Raw genomic sequence first — 18008 nt, forward strand, 5'->3', positions numbered from 1 at the left:
ATCTCATTCTCTTCTATCATACGTCAACTAATCATACACTTCTATACATACTTATCTTCTTTCACACACACCAACAATCTCTTATGGCCTTGCTCACTTACGTCCTTTCAATTGAGATTTACACATTTTTCTTTTAATATGACTTTCATCTATTTGCATCACATTCCCATACAAAGGCAATATAGTAGAATTACAGGTTTTAGTATCGTTAAGTAGTATCTCAAATGAGTTGAACGAACCTTGGGAATATATAGATCATGGGGTCGATCCGGTCCTCCTGGTCGGATTCCATGTACGCGATGACATCCAGCCCGAACGTCATGAACTCGCCGTCGAAGAAACGATTCATGAGGAACATTTGCCCTGTAGTAGAGATTATTCAATTAGTTTCATGGAAAATTTGTTTGTTTGTTTGATCGTTTGCTTTTTACGGTGTCATGGTTAAACCACCGAACCGATCTTAAAACACTTTCACCAATTTTTATCGGACTCAGAAAAGATTACAAAAATAAGAAAACTAATGTCGAATTTAATCAAAAAATCAAACTGTAACCAAAATAAGATCCTAGAATGGCAGAGAATGACCTTGAGTGAAGTCACGCACTTGTGAATAGTGAATGATGATGAAATTAAAAACAAATACTTCCAAATCTGTGTATATTGAAAGAATAATATTAAAACAATCTGTATCAATACAAGAGTTCTTTTTGCCCAATTACGGCGAAAGAAAATGGAAATGATAAAAATTTGCACAGCCCGAATATTTCTCCTCCTACTACTTTCTAACGTTTCAGTTTTATCGTATGTAGTTAGCCTTAGTTCATTCATTCTTCTAAGAAACTCTTAGTTGGTGGAGTCATGATGATTATGAGGTAATACTCTTCCAAAAAGTTCTTTAATTCATCACAGTGAGTGCATTTAATAAAAATAGATGTATTCCGAAGGGCCTTCGAGATTATTATTCCGCATATGCCCCTGTGCCGACTTCCGCTTTTCCAATAACAAAAACGGCCCCCTCCGGTGAAGCCAAATTTGCTGGCCATGCTATCCCTAGACGATTGGGGCTACGAACACAGCGTTGACCTTCGAAAATATTTTTTTCCTTTTTATTTTTACGAAATTCCTGACATATTTTAAATTACAATTTTTACTTTTGTATTTTATAGGTACAAATATTAATTTACTTAACTTTAATTTATTGACATCATGTGTTCGTGCACTGTAGCATGGTGCGGGTGACAGTTGCCTGTATGATGTTCATATTTCGCACTATTATCGTGGATTGCGACAAACTTTCCAGAGTGAAGTGAACTGTCACCTGCTCTATGCTACAGCGCACGAACTGTAGATATTACTTTCGTTATGCTTGGTCGACGTCAATAAACAAACAGACACTGGAATTTTATCTAAGCACTAGCGGACTCGGTCAAACCTCGCTTTTTCGACTTTTGTGCACTCGTTCCCTACCCCTACTTTTACCCCTATCCTACCCCTACTTTACCCTAATCCTGCCCTACCCTATCACTACCCCTACCCTTTCACTAACCTACCCCTAGCTTAAAAAATGTTTTTAGGATGTATTCTGCTATTCGGGGCGGAGACAAATCCATCAATTCAAAAACCATGAAAATTGTTCCAGCGAGCTCGAGTTATAAGTGTTGTAACAAACCTGTCTTTGCTTTTAACCGACTTCAAAAAAGGAGGAGCTTCTCAATTCGTCTGTATGATTTTTTTTTGTATGTATGTTACCTGATTACTCAAAGACGCCTGGACCGATTTGAATAATTATTTATTTATCTAGATTTTAGATTTAAGATTTTATTTGTATGTTTCATAATCCGCTGTTTTCGTAGACGCATGTTTTCACAAAGTAAAACATCAGCGTCGCCGCAGCATCTGCCGCGTGCGTTGCTCTGAATCGTCAACTAGAGGAGCCATTGTAAATCAAACTGCGAGCTGATATTGGTGGAGGCAAGCTGCTCTTACCTTGGACTGAAAGTCTGCCGAATACGGACTTCTTTAGTGAGTATTTCAATTTTTTTAGGATACGTACGTAGTACAAAAACGGAACCCTTATAATCTCACTCGCGCACATTTTAATGTCTGTCTGTTTTCTCCGAATGTACTGGACCAATCCAGTTGAAATTTGGTATACATATCAATTGGTGTGACCCAAATGCAGGGATGTATTGCTAATAGGTAAAATTTGAATATAGGGGGCACTTATATTTAGGGGAGGTGGAGATGGAAAGCTGGAAAAAAAAACTTTGTCAAACATCATTGTGTGATACATCAAATGAAAGGTAAATGATAAGAGGATTTTAAAAATATTTTTTTTGGAATTAAAAAAAATTACCTTTTAAGTTATTTAAACAAATAGACAAAAATTGACCATGCCCTTTTTCTCCGAAACTACTGTATCTAAAATTTTGAGAAAAATACAGAAAATAAGCTTTTTACTTGAACATTTCTGGAAAATTATTAAAGTATGATAACTTTGAATATGAAGGTCACTTTTGGGGGGCAAGATGGAAAATACAAAAAAAAAGATTTTTTAAAGTGCATCATGCAACACATCCAGTGAAAGAAAGTTGTTATGAGGATTTTTAAACATATTTTTTAATACTAACAGATGCCGCGTGGTTTTACCCGCGTGTTTTCTGTTCCCGTAGGAATACAGGAATTATACCTACAGCTCTTGGGAATAGTGTAACTTTGCAACAGTGAAATAATTTCAAAGTCTATTCAATGCAAACAAACAAACAATCAAATCTTTCCTCTTTATAATATTACTAGCAGACGCCACGCGGTTTCACCCGCGTAGTTCCCGTTCCCGTAGGGATACGGAGATCAAAAATAGCCTATGTCATTCGGGGCTTCTCAACAGTGAAAGAACTTTTCAAATCTTTTCAGTACTTTCAGAGCCTTCAATGCAAACAAACTAACAAACCATCAAATCTTTTTTCTATATAATATTTTAAAGTTTTATTTTTTAGTCTAATATTAATTGAAATTCAAATTCCAATTAATATTAGATTCCAATCTATTGGTATCTAACCTCATGCTGATTCTTTCGTATGGATGAGAGATTTCTCCTTAAAGAGGAAGAGAATTGAAACTGATCACAATTCTCCAATTTTGGAATTCTTTAACGATTACATGAGTAGCTATTGGGTTACTCAACAGAGTGACTTTAGAATTCGTCTCCAGAAAAGGTGTCACGTATTTTTTTTACAAATGTTTGATTGCTTTTGGTGGGTAGTTGCGTAACTTGATCGGATCTGTGTGCCTAGTGGCAGTTTTCATACTGTTTCTATCGCAATAATATAATGTAAACACGAATTTCTAAGGAATTGAAACAGCACCATCTAGTGGCACAACTGCACAACTGTTTCAATTCCATTTAAATTCGGGCGGAAGTCCTAACATCCCGCCCACCACTGAGGGCCAAGCTGAGGATCATCAGCACCTATGTCCGTTCCCGATTGACGTATGCGGCTCCTGCATGGTACGCGCTGTGCTCCGCATACCAAAAACAGCGACTGCAGATCCAGCAGAACAAATGCCTGCGCCTTGCCACAGGAGCTCCGAGGTACGTCAGAAATGACATCATTCACCGTGACACCAGGACGCCCTCCGTGGAGGAGTTCGTCCGAGGTCTAGCGCGCCGAATGTTCGCGCGAGCGGATAACGGACCGCACATTCATCTACATGGTATAGCACCGCACTGCGAAAGACCACCAAATGGGCGTCCTCTACCTCGTGAGCTTCTACAAATGGCCATCTCAGAAGACGTAGGCACCGGAGGCAGCGGAGACGACGATATAAATGACGCAAGCACCAGACAAGACATCGCCGCGCTGAAGGACAATAATAAATAAAAAAAAATCAACTCATAGGCCAAGATGCCTCAGCCCCGAAAGGGGCTGGAAGAAATCACCGGGGGAGCAAGTTCCCCTGCGTCTTACTCGGGCAAGGAGGCAAAGCCTCGAGGCCCGTACCCCCTCACCCGACACTCTCGGGAGGAGATGACCCCCTCATCATCAAATTCGCGTTTACGTTTACGCGATAGTAACAGTATGAAAATATTGAAAACTCACACTAGGCCTGTTTGATGAAATATACGTCATATAAATGTCAAATCCCTAGAAATCTAGTTTACCAACAAAAATAGAATGGATTTTCAAACGGTTCCGACAGAGTTCCGCTATTTCTCCCCTGAACCTCAACTAGGTGAGAGAGGGGTTAGGCCAATAGTCCACCACGCTGGCCCAATGCGGATTGGCAGACTTCACACACGCAGATAATTAAGATAATTCTCTGGTATGCAGGTTTCCTCACGATGTTTTCCTTCACCGATTGAGACACGTGATATTTAATTTCTTAAAATGCACACAACTGAAAAGTTGGAGGTGCATGCCCCGGACCGGATTCGAACACACATCCTCCGGAATCGGAGGCAGAGGTCACTGGGCAATCACGGCAATTAAATGGAAGACTATTAAAGTATTGAAATGACGTTCCATCACTCCACAACTCACCTATAACGTTTATAAGAGCGAGCCCCTCGCACAGGTAGTACCGGTAGGCCCACCAGTTGTGGTAGCGCAGGTTCTCCCACAGGTAGTCGAGGATGAGCTTCTTCTTCGTCTTCTTCTCTATCTCGGTGCAGACCCCCACGTCCAGGTCCATCATCAGCGCGCGGATCTTGCCGCCCTCCCAGGACTTCCACAGCCATCGCGGCGCGTAGAATAACATCGCCTGTGAACAAAAATAGTACTATTTACGAAAATATCTCTGTCTTGTGGGTGTCGACTACCTTACAACCTAAGGAAAGTAGAGCCTGCAAATGTAATGGGGATGATGACTAGGTTTGAATATATTGATTTTTAGTATCATTCGGGTAAATAAGGTCAATGATAACTAATTTATACATAAAAAGCGACGATTATAGGATATTTGAAAAACAAATGAGATAATAAAATTTCAAAATCTATTAAAAATCTTTTATCGTAGTTAGATGAAAATTCATACAGTTTTAGCTTCCTTACATTAAATGTGACATTTTTCAATAAATGAACTATAAACATAAACGCACAAATAACAAAGACATTAGTAATTTTGTTTGTATGGGCATACAAACCTAACGATCAGCGAGCCAACGACGTCACTAAATCGTGCCATTTTGTATGGAGCGTTTTTCAGGGATCCGTGGCAGCGCCGCAAATCTAACCCTTTAAATTCCTGTAGCTCCGAAAGTAATGTTTTCAATAGTCGATGTACGTCAACAAATAATTAAAAATATAACAAATTAAAACAAAAATAGTTTTGTGAAGAACTTTTTTCTCGTCTTTATTAAAGAGTTGTTGTAAACAACCTTGAGAACCTTGCTGTCGATAAAACACTATCCAATCAAAAAGCAATAAATCACGAGTGCCTCAATCTGAATGTACGTGAAAACAATATTTAACCTTATTACTATTATGATAAAATCGGAAATGCAACTGTGAGTGTGTGGTAGCAATAAATATATTTGGCTAGACGGTATCGTAAATAAGTTTATGGATATGAAGCATAAGGCCAGCCGCAAATGTGGTGGTGATATGCTTTTTGATGTTAGGGATGTTAGCGATCTGCACTTCATATATGCAGAAAAATGCTGCTTACTGTTTGGAGATAGTACAAGCTATCACTATTGTAAGAGGCGTCCATAACTTAGAGATATTGAATTAAAGTCCAACTTCTCATGTAGGTATACATTTTAATTGCATCTTCACCATTGGTACAGTAAATCTCGACATTGACCAATCATGAAATCTCGTAAACATTAACTATTTCATTTACACTCAATGATTAGTAATTTAGTAATTAAATCGATAATCCAATTTCGTCGTCCACCATTTCATCACCCCCCGCCCGCGTCACCATTTCTCCTTCTTTTCTTTTTCTTTTTATGCCAAAAGGCAAATGCATTACACCGTACAGCCATAGAATACTTTATTTATTTAAATTAAATACTCGGCTATACTGCCGGACGTGTTAATATTGTTCTTATGAATTGCATTTTGTATAACAATGTAATATTCCATATAAATTTAACTAGAAAAACCATATTTTAGACAATAATATTTACGAAACCTTACACTATAAATGACTAAATAAAGAAAGTAAGGACTTCCCCCGCATTTATTATAACGCAATACTAAAAAATAGTAAAATAGTTTTATTTATTTTATTTTTATTTTAAAAAAGTTTCACCATCGTTGGACTTTACACTTATATATACACTTAACTGTACTTGATTGGTGCATTAAAGCTCCGTTACTCAATGATTTTTTGAAAATTTCGTAAGAAATCATGCCATCACCAAAGTTAAAAAAAAATACTGACACGCATACTAACCGCCGAACGCTCTAGTACCAGTGTCTCTATAACTTACTAACTCTTCTAGATTAATTTTCAATTCTTTGGTGTAAACCAAAATGAAAAGTTATTTATTTATTTATTTATAACAAACAAATCACTGCCATAATTATACTTATTGATATGTTTTTTAATGTTAAAGCTCATAGTTCAAAAGACGAAATTAAATATAAAAGTAATATTACAGTGCCATACCTACCTGTTTATACTTTTTCATCAATTTGGGTATATTGATCATGTTAAAAAAGAACAAAATGTAATTTTAACGAAATATCTATTTCTAGTAAATGTGCGACCAGCCTTAGAAAGCTTTCATCGCTTATGTTTAGTGGCAGCATTTTAGTTGTGTATCGAAAGATATATCAATTTAAAATGGTTAGGGGAGTTATTTATTTTGGAAAATTATATTATTGACTTTATTCACGTTTAGAAAACATAGAACTTACCTATCATCCCAAGTTTAATATAGCAAGCATTGTTTAAAGAGCTAATTGACAATAATAGCTCAGATATTGTACCAAAAACAAGGGTTATTTTTTTTCGAGGGGGAAATAAAAAACACGTTATAATCGGTTTGTTTAGGCACTCTATATATAGACACATAGACATATATAACGTCGGTTATAAAAGTCACAGCAAGTCGCAAAATATGTGTAAAGAAAACAAAGTATGTCATACTTTGTAAGCACAAAAATATCCCTGAGTCATGTGTAGTTCAGACAGAGTTTTCGAACTGATATGAGGCGATGTCGATATCTTTATAGCTTCCCCACTAGTTGCGTTTGAGTATAGCGACACACTAGGTGGAATGTGAATCCATGTTTTTACAACATGAGAGTTTAATCCTAGAGTGGGCACACTATGGGTATTTTGCCGCCAGAAAAACGTCAGTAATTTGTAGTTTGTTCTTTTTAGTAGCTGTATTTCCTTCACAACTTGTGTTGAAAAGCATTATTTACATTTATTTATTTTTTAATATTTTATTTTATTTAATCTACATCAATCGTATGACTCCATATCATTATAGAGGTAGGTATATAGTATATTAATTTGGGAAGGGATCTACACCGTATCAGTACGAACTGTATTCTATTTTCTTTGATGAATGTGAAATGTGTTCTGTGAAATGCCTTACTGCATATTTATCAGAATCGTAACGAATCTATTGCGTCACAAGAGCACATTATTCCATGGTCTTTTTTTTATTCTTTACCAGTTATCCCTTGACTACAATTTCACCTGATGGTGTGATGATGAAATCTAAGATGGAAGGATAGGAAGAGGATGAAAATCCACATCCCTTTAGGTTTCTACACGGCATCGTACCGGAGCGCTAAACTTCGTCTAAAGCGTCTTTGCCGGTTGGGTAGTAACTAGCCACGGCCAAAGCCTCCCACCAGCCAGACCTCAATCAGCCCAGCCGGGTATCGAACCCAAGACTTCCGTCTTGTAAATCCACAGCACATACCACTGTGCTATGGAGACTGTCAAAAACATTTAACATGATAGTGATCGTTGCAGAATCTAACATTATCACCATAAGCCCGCCAACACGTATTGAAGCAGCGTGGTGAGTCTAAGCTCCATATCCCCTTTTCTATAAGTCCTGGCCCTGTAGTCGTTGTACTTAGGCCTTATTATAAACGCGAAAGTTTGTATGGATGTTTGTTTGGATGTTTGTTACTCTTTGTAATAACTACTGCACCGATTTGGCTGAAATTTGGAATGAAAATAGATTTTACTCTGGATTAACACATATGCTACATATCCCAGAAGCCCATGGTTTCCTATTGATTTGTGAAAAACTAAATTCCAAGCGAACGAAGTCGCGGGCGTCCACTAGTAACCTTACAAAGATGAAAACTATGCTTAGATGTCAATGCGTTTGATGACCGTAGTAATGTGGGTATGCCCTTACTCTAAACGGCATGGAGCCGAAGCAGCGTACAAACGTGCAACAAGTGAAGCGACGCAGTGGGCCGGAACGCGCAGCCGAGCGGAGAGATAACTGATAGGGAAACGGGGAAACGGGGAAACGCTGCGTTTCAGCCTTTGAGCAAAATGGGAAAAGATGCGAGCGAGCTGACAAAGGCTTGTTATTCGCAGTGAGAACTAGCGGGATAAGAGGTGTTTTTGTCTTTGTTACATTTGTCTTTGTGTATTGGTTTTGAAATAGAGGAGTTGCGATTTGATTTTTTCCTGCTTTTACTTACCACGACCAAGTTCTACAAACAGTGCCGATATTCTGTAATTTTTTTGAATTTCGAATTCATCTCTACCTCTGTAGTGTCGTGTTAAATATTTGCACAGAGCGACTTAAATTATGTGAGACATAATTGACTTATTCCAATATTCAATTTAATATAACTAAAGCCATTCTCGAGGAGTACTGTTTACTAACAAAAAAATTAGAAATGAGAGTAGAAAACGCATGTCATTCATTGATGAATTGAATCATTTCATAACTTTTTCATCTGAAATTATGAATTGTTTTTGTATAAAATATTATCTAAAATATGTTAACTATATCTAATTGTTTTAAGTTTATTAATCAAATTTATTTTCATTAATTCAACAACAAGTTAATTATAATTATTATTAGGTGTAAAATTACTAGCGATTTATACCCTCGTTTTTAATTTGTTTGTTGGTAAAGAATATTCCTCGAGTATGGCTTTAGTATAGTTTAGTATTTTTTACATAACACACTATGTGTACGTAAAGGATGGCAAAAATTTTTATTGGGCTCGCTCATTAGTGATTTGTGCTTTATTATCTTCATTTTCAGCTTTAAAGTTATACCTAATTTAAATAGGAGCGGCAAATCAGTCAGCTCGACGGCGAATTTCCTGTTGGCCCTCGGGAAAACTAACACTACGTCACTAGATCGTAGCACAACTAGCAAGTTTTTTCAATTAGAGAATGTGATCACGGGCCTTTTACCTGATCCCTGGATTTCGGGAAAGTGATCCCGATATTTTAGAATGTTTAAATAAATAGTAAAAACTACAGGCAATGTATCATAAGGTACGCGCCAGCCTAGTCGTGTACCACGAAACAATGTCAATAGTTTTAACAGACTCAATAGTGATTACAAAAATAAGAAAACTAATGTCGAGCAAAGGTTATGATTCACAACACTTGTCAGGACAACTTAATTAACGAATCAAACTGTAACCAAAATAAGACCCTAGAATGGCAGAGAATGACCTTGAGTGGAGTCACGCACTTGTGAACGATATGTGTAGGGTTTAAGGATCCTTTGACTGTTAACAAACACTCCCCTTTTCCACTCAAGTCACTCTCCCCGCCTATCCCAAGTAACCCATAAAAAATTGCAAACAAGAGATGTGGACGGCTCGAACGCCACCAGCACACTGAAGCCATTCGTACCGCAAGTCGTTGCAACGCGGCGATACCAATAGTTCGTTAGTATGTAACAAAATTACACGCAAGGTATGCCAGCGTTTACGTGTTATATTGTTTTTAATGACATGTGTATTTTGACAGCAACTTGATATCCAAATCGTGACATTCCACGGTCACGCAGTCGTAAAGCGGTAAAGCGTCGCTACCGGTGCTGCAGCTCGTGAATGTTGCGCTAAATTATGAACAGTCGCCGTTTATTACTAGTGCAGATTTATTGCGAGCCGCCTCGATTGACGGGCGGGGATATATGGCGCGGATATCAAGCATTAATAAAATATTTGTAAATATATGGGTTCGAGTGTTTACTAATTTGATAATAATGAAATGTCTATTTTTTGTAATTTTTATTAATAATCATATGACTTTTATTATGCTATTAATCTTAATTATACCTGTAATATAGTTTTTTTTTTATTCTTTACAAGTCAGCCCTTGACTACAATCACACCTGATGGTAAGTGATGATGCAGTCTAAGATGGAAGCGGGCTAACTTGTTTGGAGGAGGATGAAAATCCACACCCCTTTCGGTTTCTACACGACATCGTACCGGAACGCTAAATCGCTTGGCGGTACGTCTTTGTCGGTAGGGTGGTAACTAGCGACGGCCGAAGCCTCCCACCAGCCAAAAGTTTACCTCTAAATCAATTATTAATTATGTAAATAAGCTTATAATTGTTTTTTTTTATTTTATTGTAAATACTAAAAATCTTATATTATATTGTAACTATTGTGACATATACTAAAAATTGTGAACGTTGTGAGAATCTATAAGTAGCTAAAGATTCACTTACTCTATTGATGTACATAGTTATAAACACGAACTTAATGTATTAGCCGTTGATTTTTAGTAATAAAATAAATAAATGGAGTTAATTATTTAGTCCGACATTTCTGGCTTAAAAAAGGGTTAAACCTCCTTTCTCCTTTCTTTATAGGTCCGGTCAAGCTTCGCTTTGACTTAAGTGCACATGTACCCCATCTACCACATCTTACCCATCCAACCCTAACTACACGGGTAAAACCTCATGACATCTGCTAGTAATGTAACTATATCAAAACACATCACACTAATATTATAAAGGCGAAAGTTTGTGTGTATGTTTGTTTCTCCTTTGCACTGAGGCTACTTACTGAAGCAATTTGGCTGAGATTTGGAATGGAAACAAATTTTACTCTAAATTAACACATAGGCTACTTTTCATCCCCGGAAAAGTCCATAGTTCCTTCAGGATTCGTGAAAAACTGAATTCCACGCGAACGAAGTCGCGGGCGTCCACTAGTAGCAGTATATAGGGAAGATTGACAAGCAGTGTCACACTCATAACTCTAGACGCCGGAAGCGTCGGCGCGGGCGACATGTAGCTGCAAGTTCGCCAACTGATGGCTACTTCCGGCAGTTGGCGACACTGTGTTTCAGTTATTGGTATTGTATTTGATAGTATGCGATAGTCAGACATACCTTATTTTATTTTATTTTAATAAGCCCGTGTTCTTCAGGTCATATGCTTCGGGATCCTCAAGAAAAGTGGAAAAAAGTGGAAAAAGTGGAAAAGTGGTTTAAAGAAAAGAACCCTTGTCACACAATGGTGCCCTCGCAATAGAAGACGGAAAAAGGGACGGCAGCATAGACGGTGGGAAGACGAGCTGAAGCTTACAGCTGGCCCATTCTGGAGAAGAGTAGCTCTGGACAGGAAGCACTGGCGGGAGCTGGAGGAGCTGCCATGAGGCACAATGAGATTAGGGACGTCATTTAATTGTACAAAATTTTCATTAATAAAGGCTATTTTATTTTATTTAAGCCCGTGTTCTTACCATGTGTAAGTACGGTGGTCAATTAAAAGGGAATGCCCATCCCCGGCCCAGGCCTAAAGTAACCACCCAGCAATTTAATTATATGTAAGAAAAAGCCTGATAGTTGTACTTTATTAATTAAATCGTTACTTTATTAAAACAATTGCTACAACGTTCTACGATATTTTTGATTTGTACCCAACGGGGACTAGCAAAGATCGTTGACCATACAGCCCGAGTTTTACAACATTTTTTGGAGACTTATGATTGGTTTGTTTGTTTGTTGTTTTCTTGTTTATTAAGCTTGTCAGTAAAAGAAAATAATACACCTTCAAATGTTACTACGCCGCTTTGGTACTTTTTGAGCAAGAAGAGTGATAAATAAAAAAAAAAGGTTTATCTTCAGGAAACATACTTTTACTAAGCCAATTTAACCAGATCCTTATTAACACATCATAATATCACCTCCATAAACTTTTATATGGTGGTATACCTGGGTAGGTACTCTAGGCCGACGTTGTATTGGCCACTGGGCATTTCCCTTTGGACTTTGGTCACCTTAAAAGGTAGCTATTTAATTTTTTTTTTTTCGTTTTTTTTTTATTCTTGACTAGTTAGCCCTTGACTGCAATCTCACCTGATGGTAAGTGATGATGCAGTCTAAGATGCAAGCGGGCTAACTTGTTAGGAGGAGAATGAAAATCCACACTCCTTTCGGTTTCTACACGACATCGTACCGGAACGCTAAATCGCTAGGCGGTACGTCTTTGCCGGTAGGGTGGTAACTAGCCACGGTCGAAGCCTCCCACCGGCCAGACCTGGACCAATTACGAAAATCTCAATTTGCCCAGCTTGGGATCGAACCCAGGACCTCTGTTTTGTAAATCCACCGCGCATACCACTGCGCCACGGAGGCCGTCAAAGGCTGAGGCTAACCCAACTGTCTAAATTGTCTAAACCCTCAACTGTCCAAGTACCAACCAAATACCAAAAACCGTACTTTGTTTTACAAGCTTTAAAGGAAGCTACACTATCACCGAGTGCTATAGGCTATATTTTATTCCCGTATTCCTACGGGAACGGAAAGTACGCGGGTGAAATCGCGCGGCGTCTCTTTGTATTAATCCTTGTATTAAGTATAGATAACAAAAGGTGGTTAAACTCAAAAGTGAGGAAAGGTATGCAGCGCTTAATTCCATGCGGCACTCTCCAGCACGTCTGAGAGCCCTCCCGGCGAGTGGCGCAAAATGAACCGTGGGCTACATAGCTCGGAGCTAACTAACAGATTGGTTTACGCTGCGTTGCAACAAGCTTATGACTAAGAACTCCATAATTATGTTCGACAAAAATTACCTAATTTTTACCCGATCTCATACAAAAGGAGGTTCTTAAGTTGATTGGTATTTTGTTTTTTTATCATTTTAGAGATAATACTCAGTATCTCATATAGCCCAACTCTGGTTTCGAACCCAGGAATTCGTGATCTGATATCACTGGCTAACGAGGCTTAGGCCTCATTCGCATGAGAGTTTTTTAACGGACGTTAAAAAAGCGTTCAAATACAACAAATGCATTCCCTACCAGTATATGTTCACACGACAGCGTTTTTATCGAGGAGTGTAGTATTCTCAATTTTGGGTGTTGGTAATAGATGTTCATTCAACTTAATACTATACGCTACGCCCGCCAACGGTTTTAACGCATCGCTTTTTTAACTCTCGTGCGAATGAGGACATAACACTAAAAGTTTGTGCTCGAAAAAATAACGTAATTTCGTATATCAAAATTCCGTTTTTCTATTACAACTCTTTTTATGCAGTAGACTATCCCTCGCTAGGAGAACTTAGGGGCCTATGTACGCTAGGATGAACCCTACTAAAATATTTACTTAGTCGAGGTTAATACACCATTGATGAGTTCCTTAACGATAAAGGTGCTTGGAGGTCATTGGATCAGCTTCCACCTTCACACAGGAAGTAAAAATATAAGAAATTGTAATTGTTATCAATTGTAAATTATAATACTGCATGACTTTTTCATCTCAAACGAGCAACTGTAGTTTCTTGCCGGTCTTCTTCTCTTTTCTTCTCAGCAGAACCTGCCTTCCGAACCGGTGGTAGAATCATTACAAATGATGTGTCAAAAGTGCTTGTAAACTGAGCCTACTTGAAACAAATGAATTTTGAATTTTTTGAATTTTGATTTTTGATGGTACGTCAATAATTAATACAGTAGTCTATAAGACTAAATTAGTGTATTAATTATCCTGTAGTCATTTCAATTTTAAGGAAAACACAATATCCGAATCTTATGAGCAACACACACAACAAACACAATATCACTTGTGTCGATTCACCCAGTAATCACTTATATTCCGAATAAAAGTTAAATAAAATGTTGTGAAAAGAAAAGTAAGCAAGTATCCAGACGAACGTAACGAAGTGGTCGTGAGGTAACATAGTGGTACGTAGGATGCAGGGCGAGCGCGCGTGATGAAGTCGCGGCGCGCCTCGAGGACGCGTCGCCTCGAGCCGTTTTGAAAGTGAAATCCTGGAAAAGTCCCCTTATACGGGAATTTTTTTATTCGTTTACTTGCTTGTGACACGTTTAACGTCTTCGTGGACTTATTAATTGGGTTTACAGAAAAATATGTAATTAAGTTAATAATTAGTTAATTAAAAATCACCACAAAAAGGGATCTGAATACACCACTGAGCGCACACATTCACAATTTTGTCTTTAATTCCATTATATATTTATGTATGTATAGTTTTTACACAATGTTTTACTACAATGTCGACTATAAATTTTCTCTTTGAGCGCCTCATTTTTCATGCGCCAGTAACACATCTAACAGTATGTAATATCATATCTTCAAACATCACGATACTGAGCTGCCTGCATCCAGCGAATCCCTGCGACTCGCTCGATGTCGTCAGGTGGAGGGTCTACCGACACTGTGCTTACTAGTGCGGGGTCGTCGTTCCTGCACTTTGGGACCCCAACGTCCATCGGCTCTTCGAACTATCTGCCCCGCCCATTGCCACTTCAGCTCCGTAACTCGCTGAGCTATGTCGGTGACCTTGGTTCTTCTGCGGATCTCCTCATTTCTGATTCGATCACGCAGAGATACTCCTAACATAGCTCATTCCATCGCCTGCTGTGTGACTCTGAGCCTTCTTATGAGGCCCATAGTTAGCGAGCAAGTCTTGTCTTGTATTGTAGATGAATACATATACCTAGGACATATGATCCAGTTAGGTAGGTCCAATTTTGAGAAAGAGGTGAACCGCCGAATCCAACTCGGCTAGGCTGCATTCGGGAAACTTCGTGAAATCTTTTCGTCCGAAATTCCTTGCTGCGAAATTGCTTGCGAAATGCTTGAAGACAAAAGTCGTCGAACAGTGCGTGTTGCCAGTGATGACCTATGGTTCCGTACTTATGTCAATAATAAACAATATTATCGAGTGTGTGTGAGCCGTTTAAAAGTTGATTTCCTGCGTGCAACATTGCAACTATCAATAAAGTGTAAAATAATGAGGCAATACATTGTTTGCATCAAGTTTACATCTTGCTGTAACGATGAGGTATCGGCTCCCAGGTCAGTTAGCGCGGTAACGAAGCGGTAAATAATTTGCTCGGATTTCGTATGAATTAGCGTGGGAAACATTAAATGGCGTATTCACATTTGCTGTTACTATTTTCCATAGAAATAGTGCTATTTCCAATAGCAAATGTATTTGACAATGTTAGCTAAGTGCGACCATTTCCGGTTGGTTGGAAAAGTTTGTGGTATTCTCATAAATTATGTTTTATTGGGTACTTATGATTTAATATTGTGAAGTATAATTATTATTATTTTCAATGTTACACATGTTGCTGTATTTACTTTAGGTTTAACAATGTAAAGTAAATACACCAGTTTTTGGCAAGTTCTAGAATTTAATGGAATATTTATGTTCTATTATACCTACCTATTAAGAAATTAATTTTGATAATGTTAATTGTATAAATAAAAACAATTGCCAAATACATCTACGCGTCTATTTCACAACGGCCGCCGATATTCATGATTCTTTTTATTCGATTCGGAGGGCGTAGGTTCGAATCCGGTCCGGGGCATGCAACTCCAACTTTTCAGCTATGTAAAATATCACTTATCTTAAATGGTGAAGGAAAAAATCGTGAGGAAACCTGCATAGCTGAGATTTTTCTTAATTCTCTAGGTGTTTAAAGTCTGCCACCCGCATTGGGCCAGCGTGGTGGACTTTTGGGCTAACCCTTCCCATTGTGCGAGGAGACTCGAGCTTAGCAATGAGCCGAATATTAATAATGATGATGGTGATGATGATGACCCAATGAGTGTAGTGATAGGCTTACATTGTATGACTCTGTGACGATCAATTGTGATTGAGAATGACGGGACCGACATCTTAACGTGTTCTTAGAGCTATGGGTTACCTTCCAAACTCCAGTCTACGGAGAATTTCACGGCACAGAAGACTCAATCTTTCATAGCCCGACCCAGATTCTCCAGACTCTAGGATCTCATGATGTATTGCTACAGCCAATTAGTCCAACGAGGCAGAATTTCATCATCATCATATCAGCCGACGGACGTCCACAGCAGGACATAAGCCTTTTGTAGGGACTTCCAAACATCACGATACTGAGCCGCGTGCATCTTTTGAAGTAAAATGTCTTCGAACAGTGCGTATTGCCAGTGATGACCTATGGTTCCGAGACTTGGTCGCTAACTATGGGCCTCATAAGAAGGCTCAGAGTCACACAGCGGGCGATGGAACGAGGTATGCTCAAGGCAGAATTTAGTAACACTAAAATCTCATGAAAGTAGACTTAATCTCGCCAATATCCACGCAGCATCTGCAAGCACTCAGTCAGATAAAGCGGGATCTACGTGTATTTTCGGTATAAGCGGCAAGTGCTTAGTAAATGAGATCAATGCGCCGGCGCTGCCGAGAGATATGCGGCTTGTGATGGGCCGAGTGTTATTGCGATATCGAGAGAATTAGTGTTATTGGACTGCTTTGGGGAGTTCGCGTGGTTTTGAATGGTTCCGGGTTCTATGTCCGATTAAGATAGAAATATTCCGACAGCAAGTAAATTGTACCGAGGGTTTCATCACACAATGCTGAAATATTTCCCAGGATTTTATTAAATTTGATCACCTTTAAAGTTTGTAATTTTTTGCCATGTAACTATACAATTTTCGGATTTTCTGCTTTATTTATTATAATACATTTCTTTTGTCTAAATAATAAAAAAAAATACAACCGATTCCAAACCTAAACACGTATCCACTAAACTAAAAAGTGAAAAATAACATCATAATATTATTATGTTCTAAATTGTTCTACCTGCTGATCAGATCGAAGATGGTGCTAAGCCGATGTCGTATTAATTAAAGCCGTTTTCATAACAAACACATAAACGACCACTGTGTGAAATACCTAAAAATTTTCAATCGGCTTAGCACCGTCTTCATTCAGTTTAGACTCCACGCCACGAAAGAAGTCCCGCGGCTAAAACCTGAACTAAAATTGACAGCGCCTCACACAAATGACAATAAGACCGCCATTACTTAATAACAATGAACGCCATTAAGACATTAGCTAGTCTATAAACATATTGAATATTGAAAACGCACTGGCTACCCCTCCGATTTTCTTTGTTTTTCTTTTCTCTTTGATTTGTCCGTTGTAATTTTTTACTATTTTTATCATGCCCGCTCAGATGTCAAAGTGCCCGCTATAATATTTTTGTAACTCTATGGTGAATTTATCCTGTTTGACAATTTAACGGTTTCACTTCCGATAGATTATAATATACCGAAAAATAACACGTCAAATTGTAATCAGTATTTTCAGTTCACATTAAAACGGCAGATTATAATCTCACTCGTTAGATTATAAACTAACGTATTTTACAATCTAATGGTGACATATATATTAATATACTGTGTTTACTGTTGTCAAAATAATTTCGAATTTATCTCAGTTGTTACTGATTAGAAAAATATTGAAAAATCACACACAACAAACATGAAAATAAACGAGCGCAAGAAAAGCTATTGTTGTGTGTGATTTTTTTTTTTTATTGTAGGAGGAAATCCTCATGGATGACATCCAGGACAGGCTGGATGACGAAGCCCGACTTCACCGATACACGGTGCCCTACGGACTAAAACCTCCTACATTCACCGGGAAGGAAGGGCGGAAGGGAAAAAAAAATCACACACAACAATAGCTTTTCTCGCGCCCGTTTATTTTCATATTAACGTAACGTACGGACATGTTTGTTCTCTGTTTTTATTGTCAGTTTGTTTATCATTACGGAGAACAAA

General features: G+C 38.2%; 1 protein-coding gene across 4 annotated transcripts in view; it reads right to left on the reverse strand.

Moving 5' to 3' along the window:
* The window catches only part of LOC112055699 (innexin shaking-B), a 117084-nt gene that overhangs the window by 7087 nt on the left and 91989 nt on the right, over positions 1–18008 (reverse strand). For all 4 annotated transcript variants that reach the window (XM_052891648.1, XM_052891647.1, XM_052891646.1 and 1 more), the window contains 2 exons: positions 4542–4761; positions 240–363 (listed from right to left, as the gene is read on the reverse strand). In XM_052891648.1, the coding sequence (XP_052747608.1) occupies positions 240–363; positions 4542–4761 (344 nt within the window). The remainder of the gene's footprint in view (positions 1–239; positions 364–4541; positions 4762–18008) is intronic.

Source organism: Bicyclus anynana, chromosome 4 (genome assembly GCF_947172395.1).
Source record: "Bicyclus anynana chromosome 4, ilBicAnyn1.1, whole genome shotgun sequence".
NCBI classification, from domain to species: domain Eukaryota; kingdom Metazoa; phylum Arthropoda; class Insecta; order Lepidoptera; family Nymphalidae; genus Bicyclus; species Bicyclus anynana.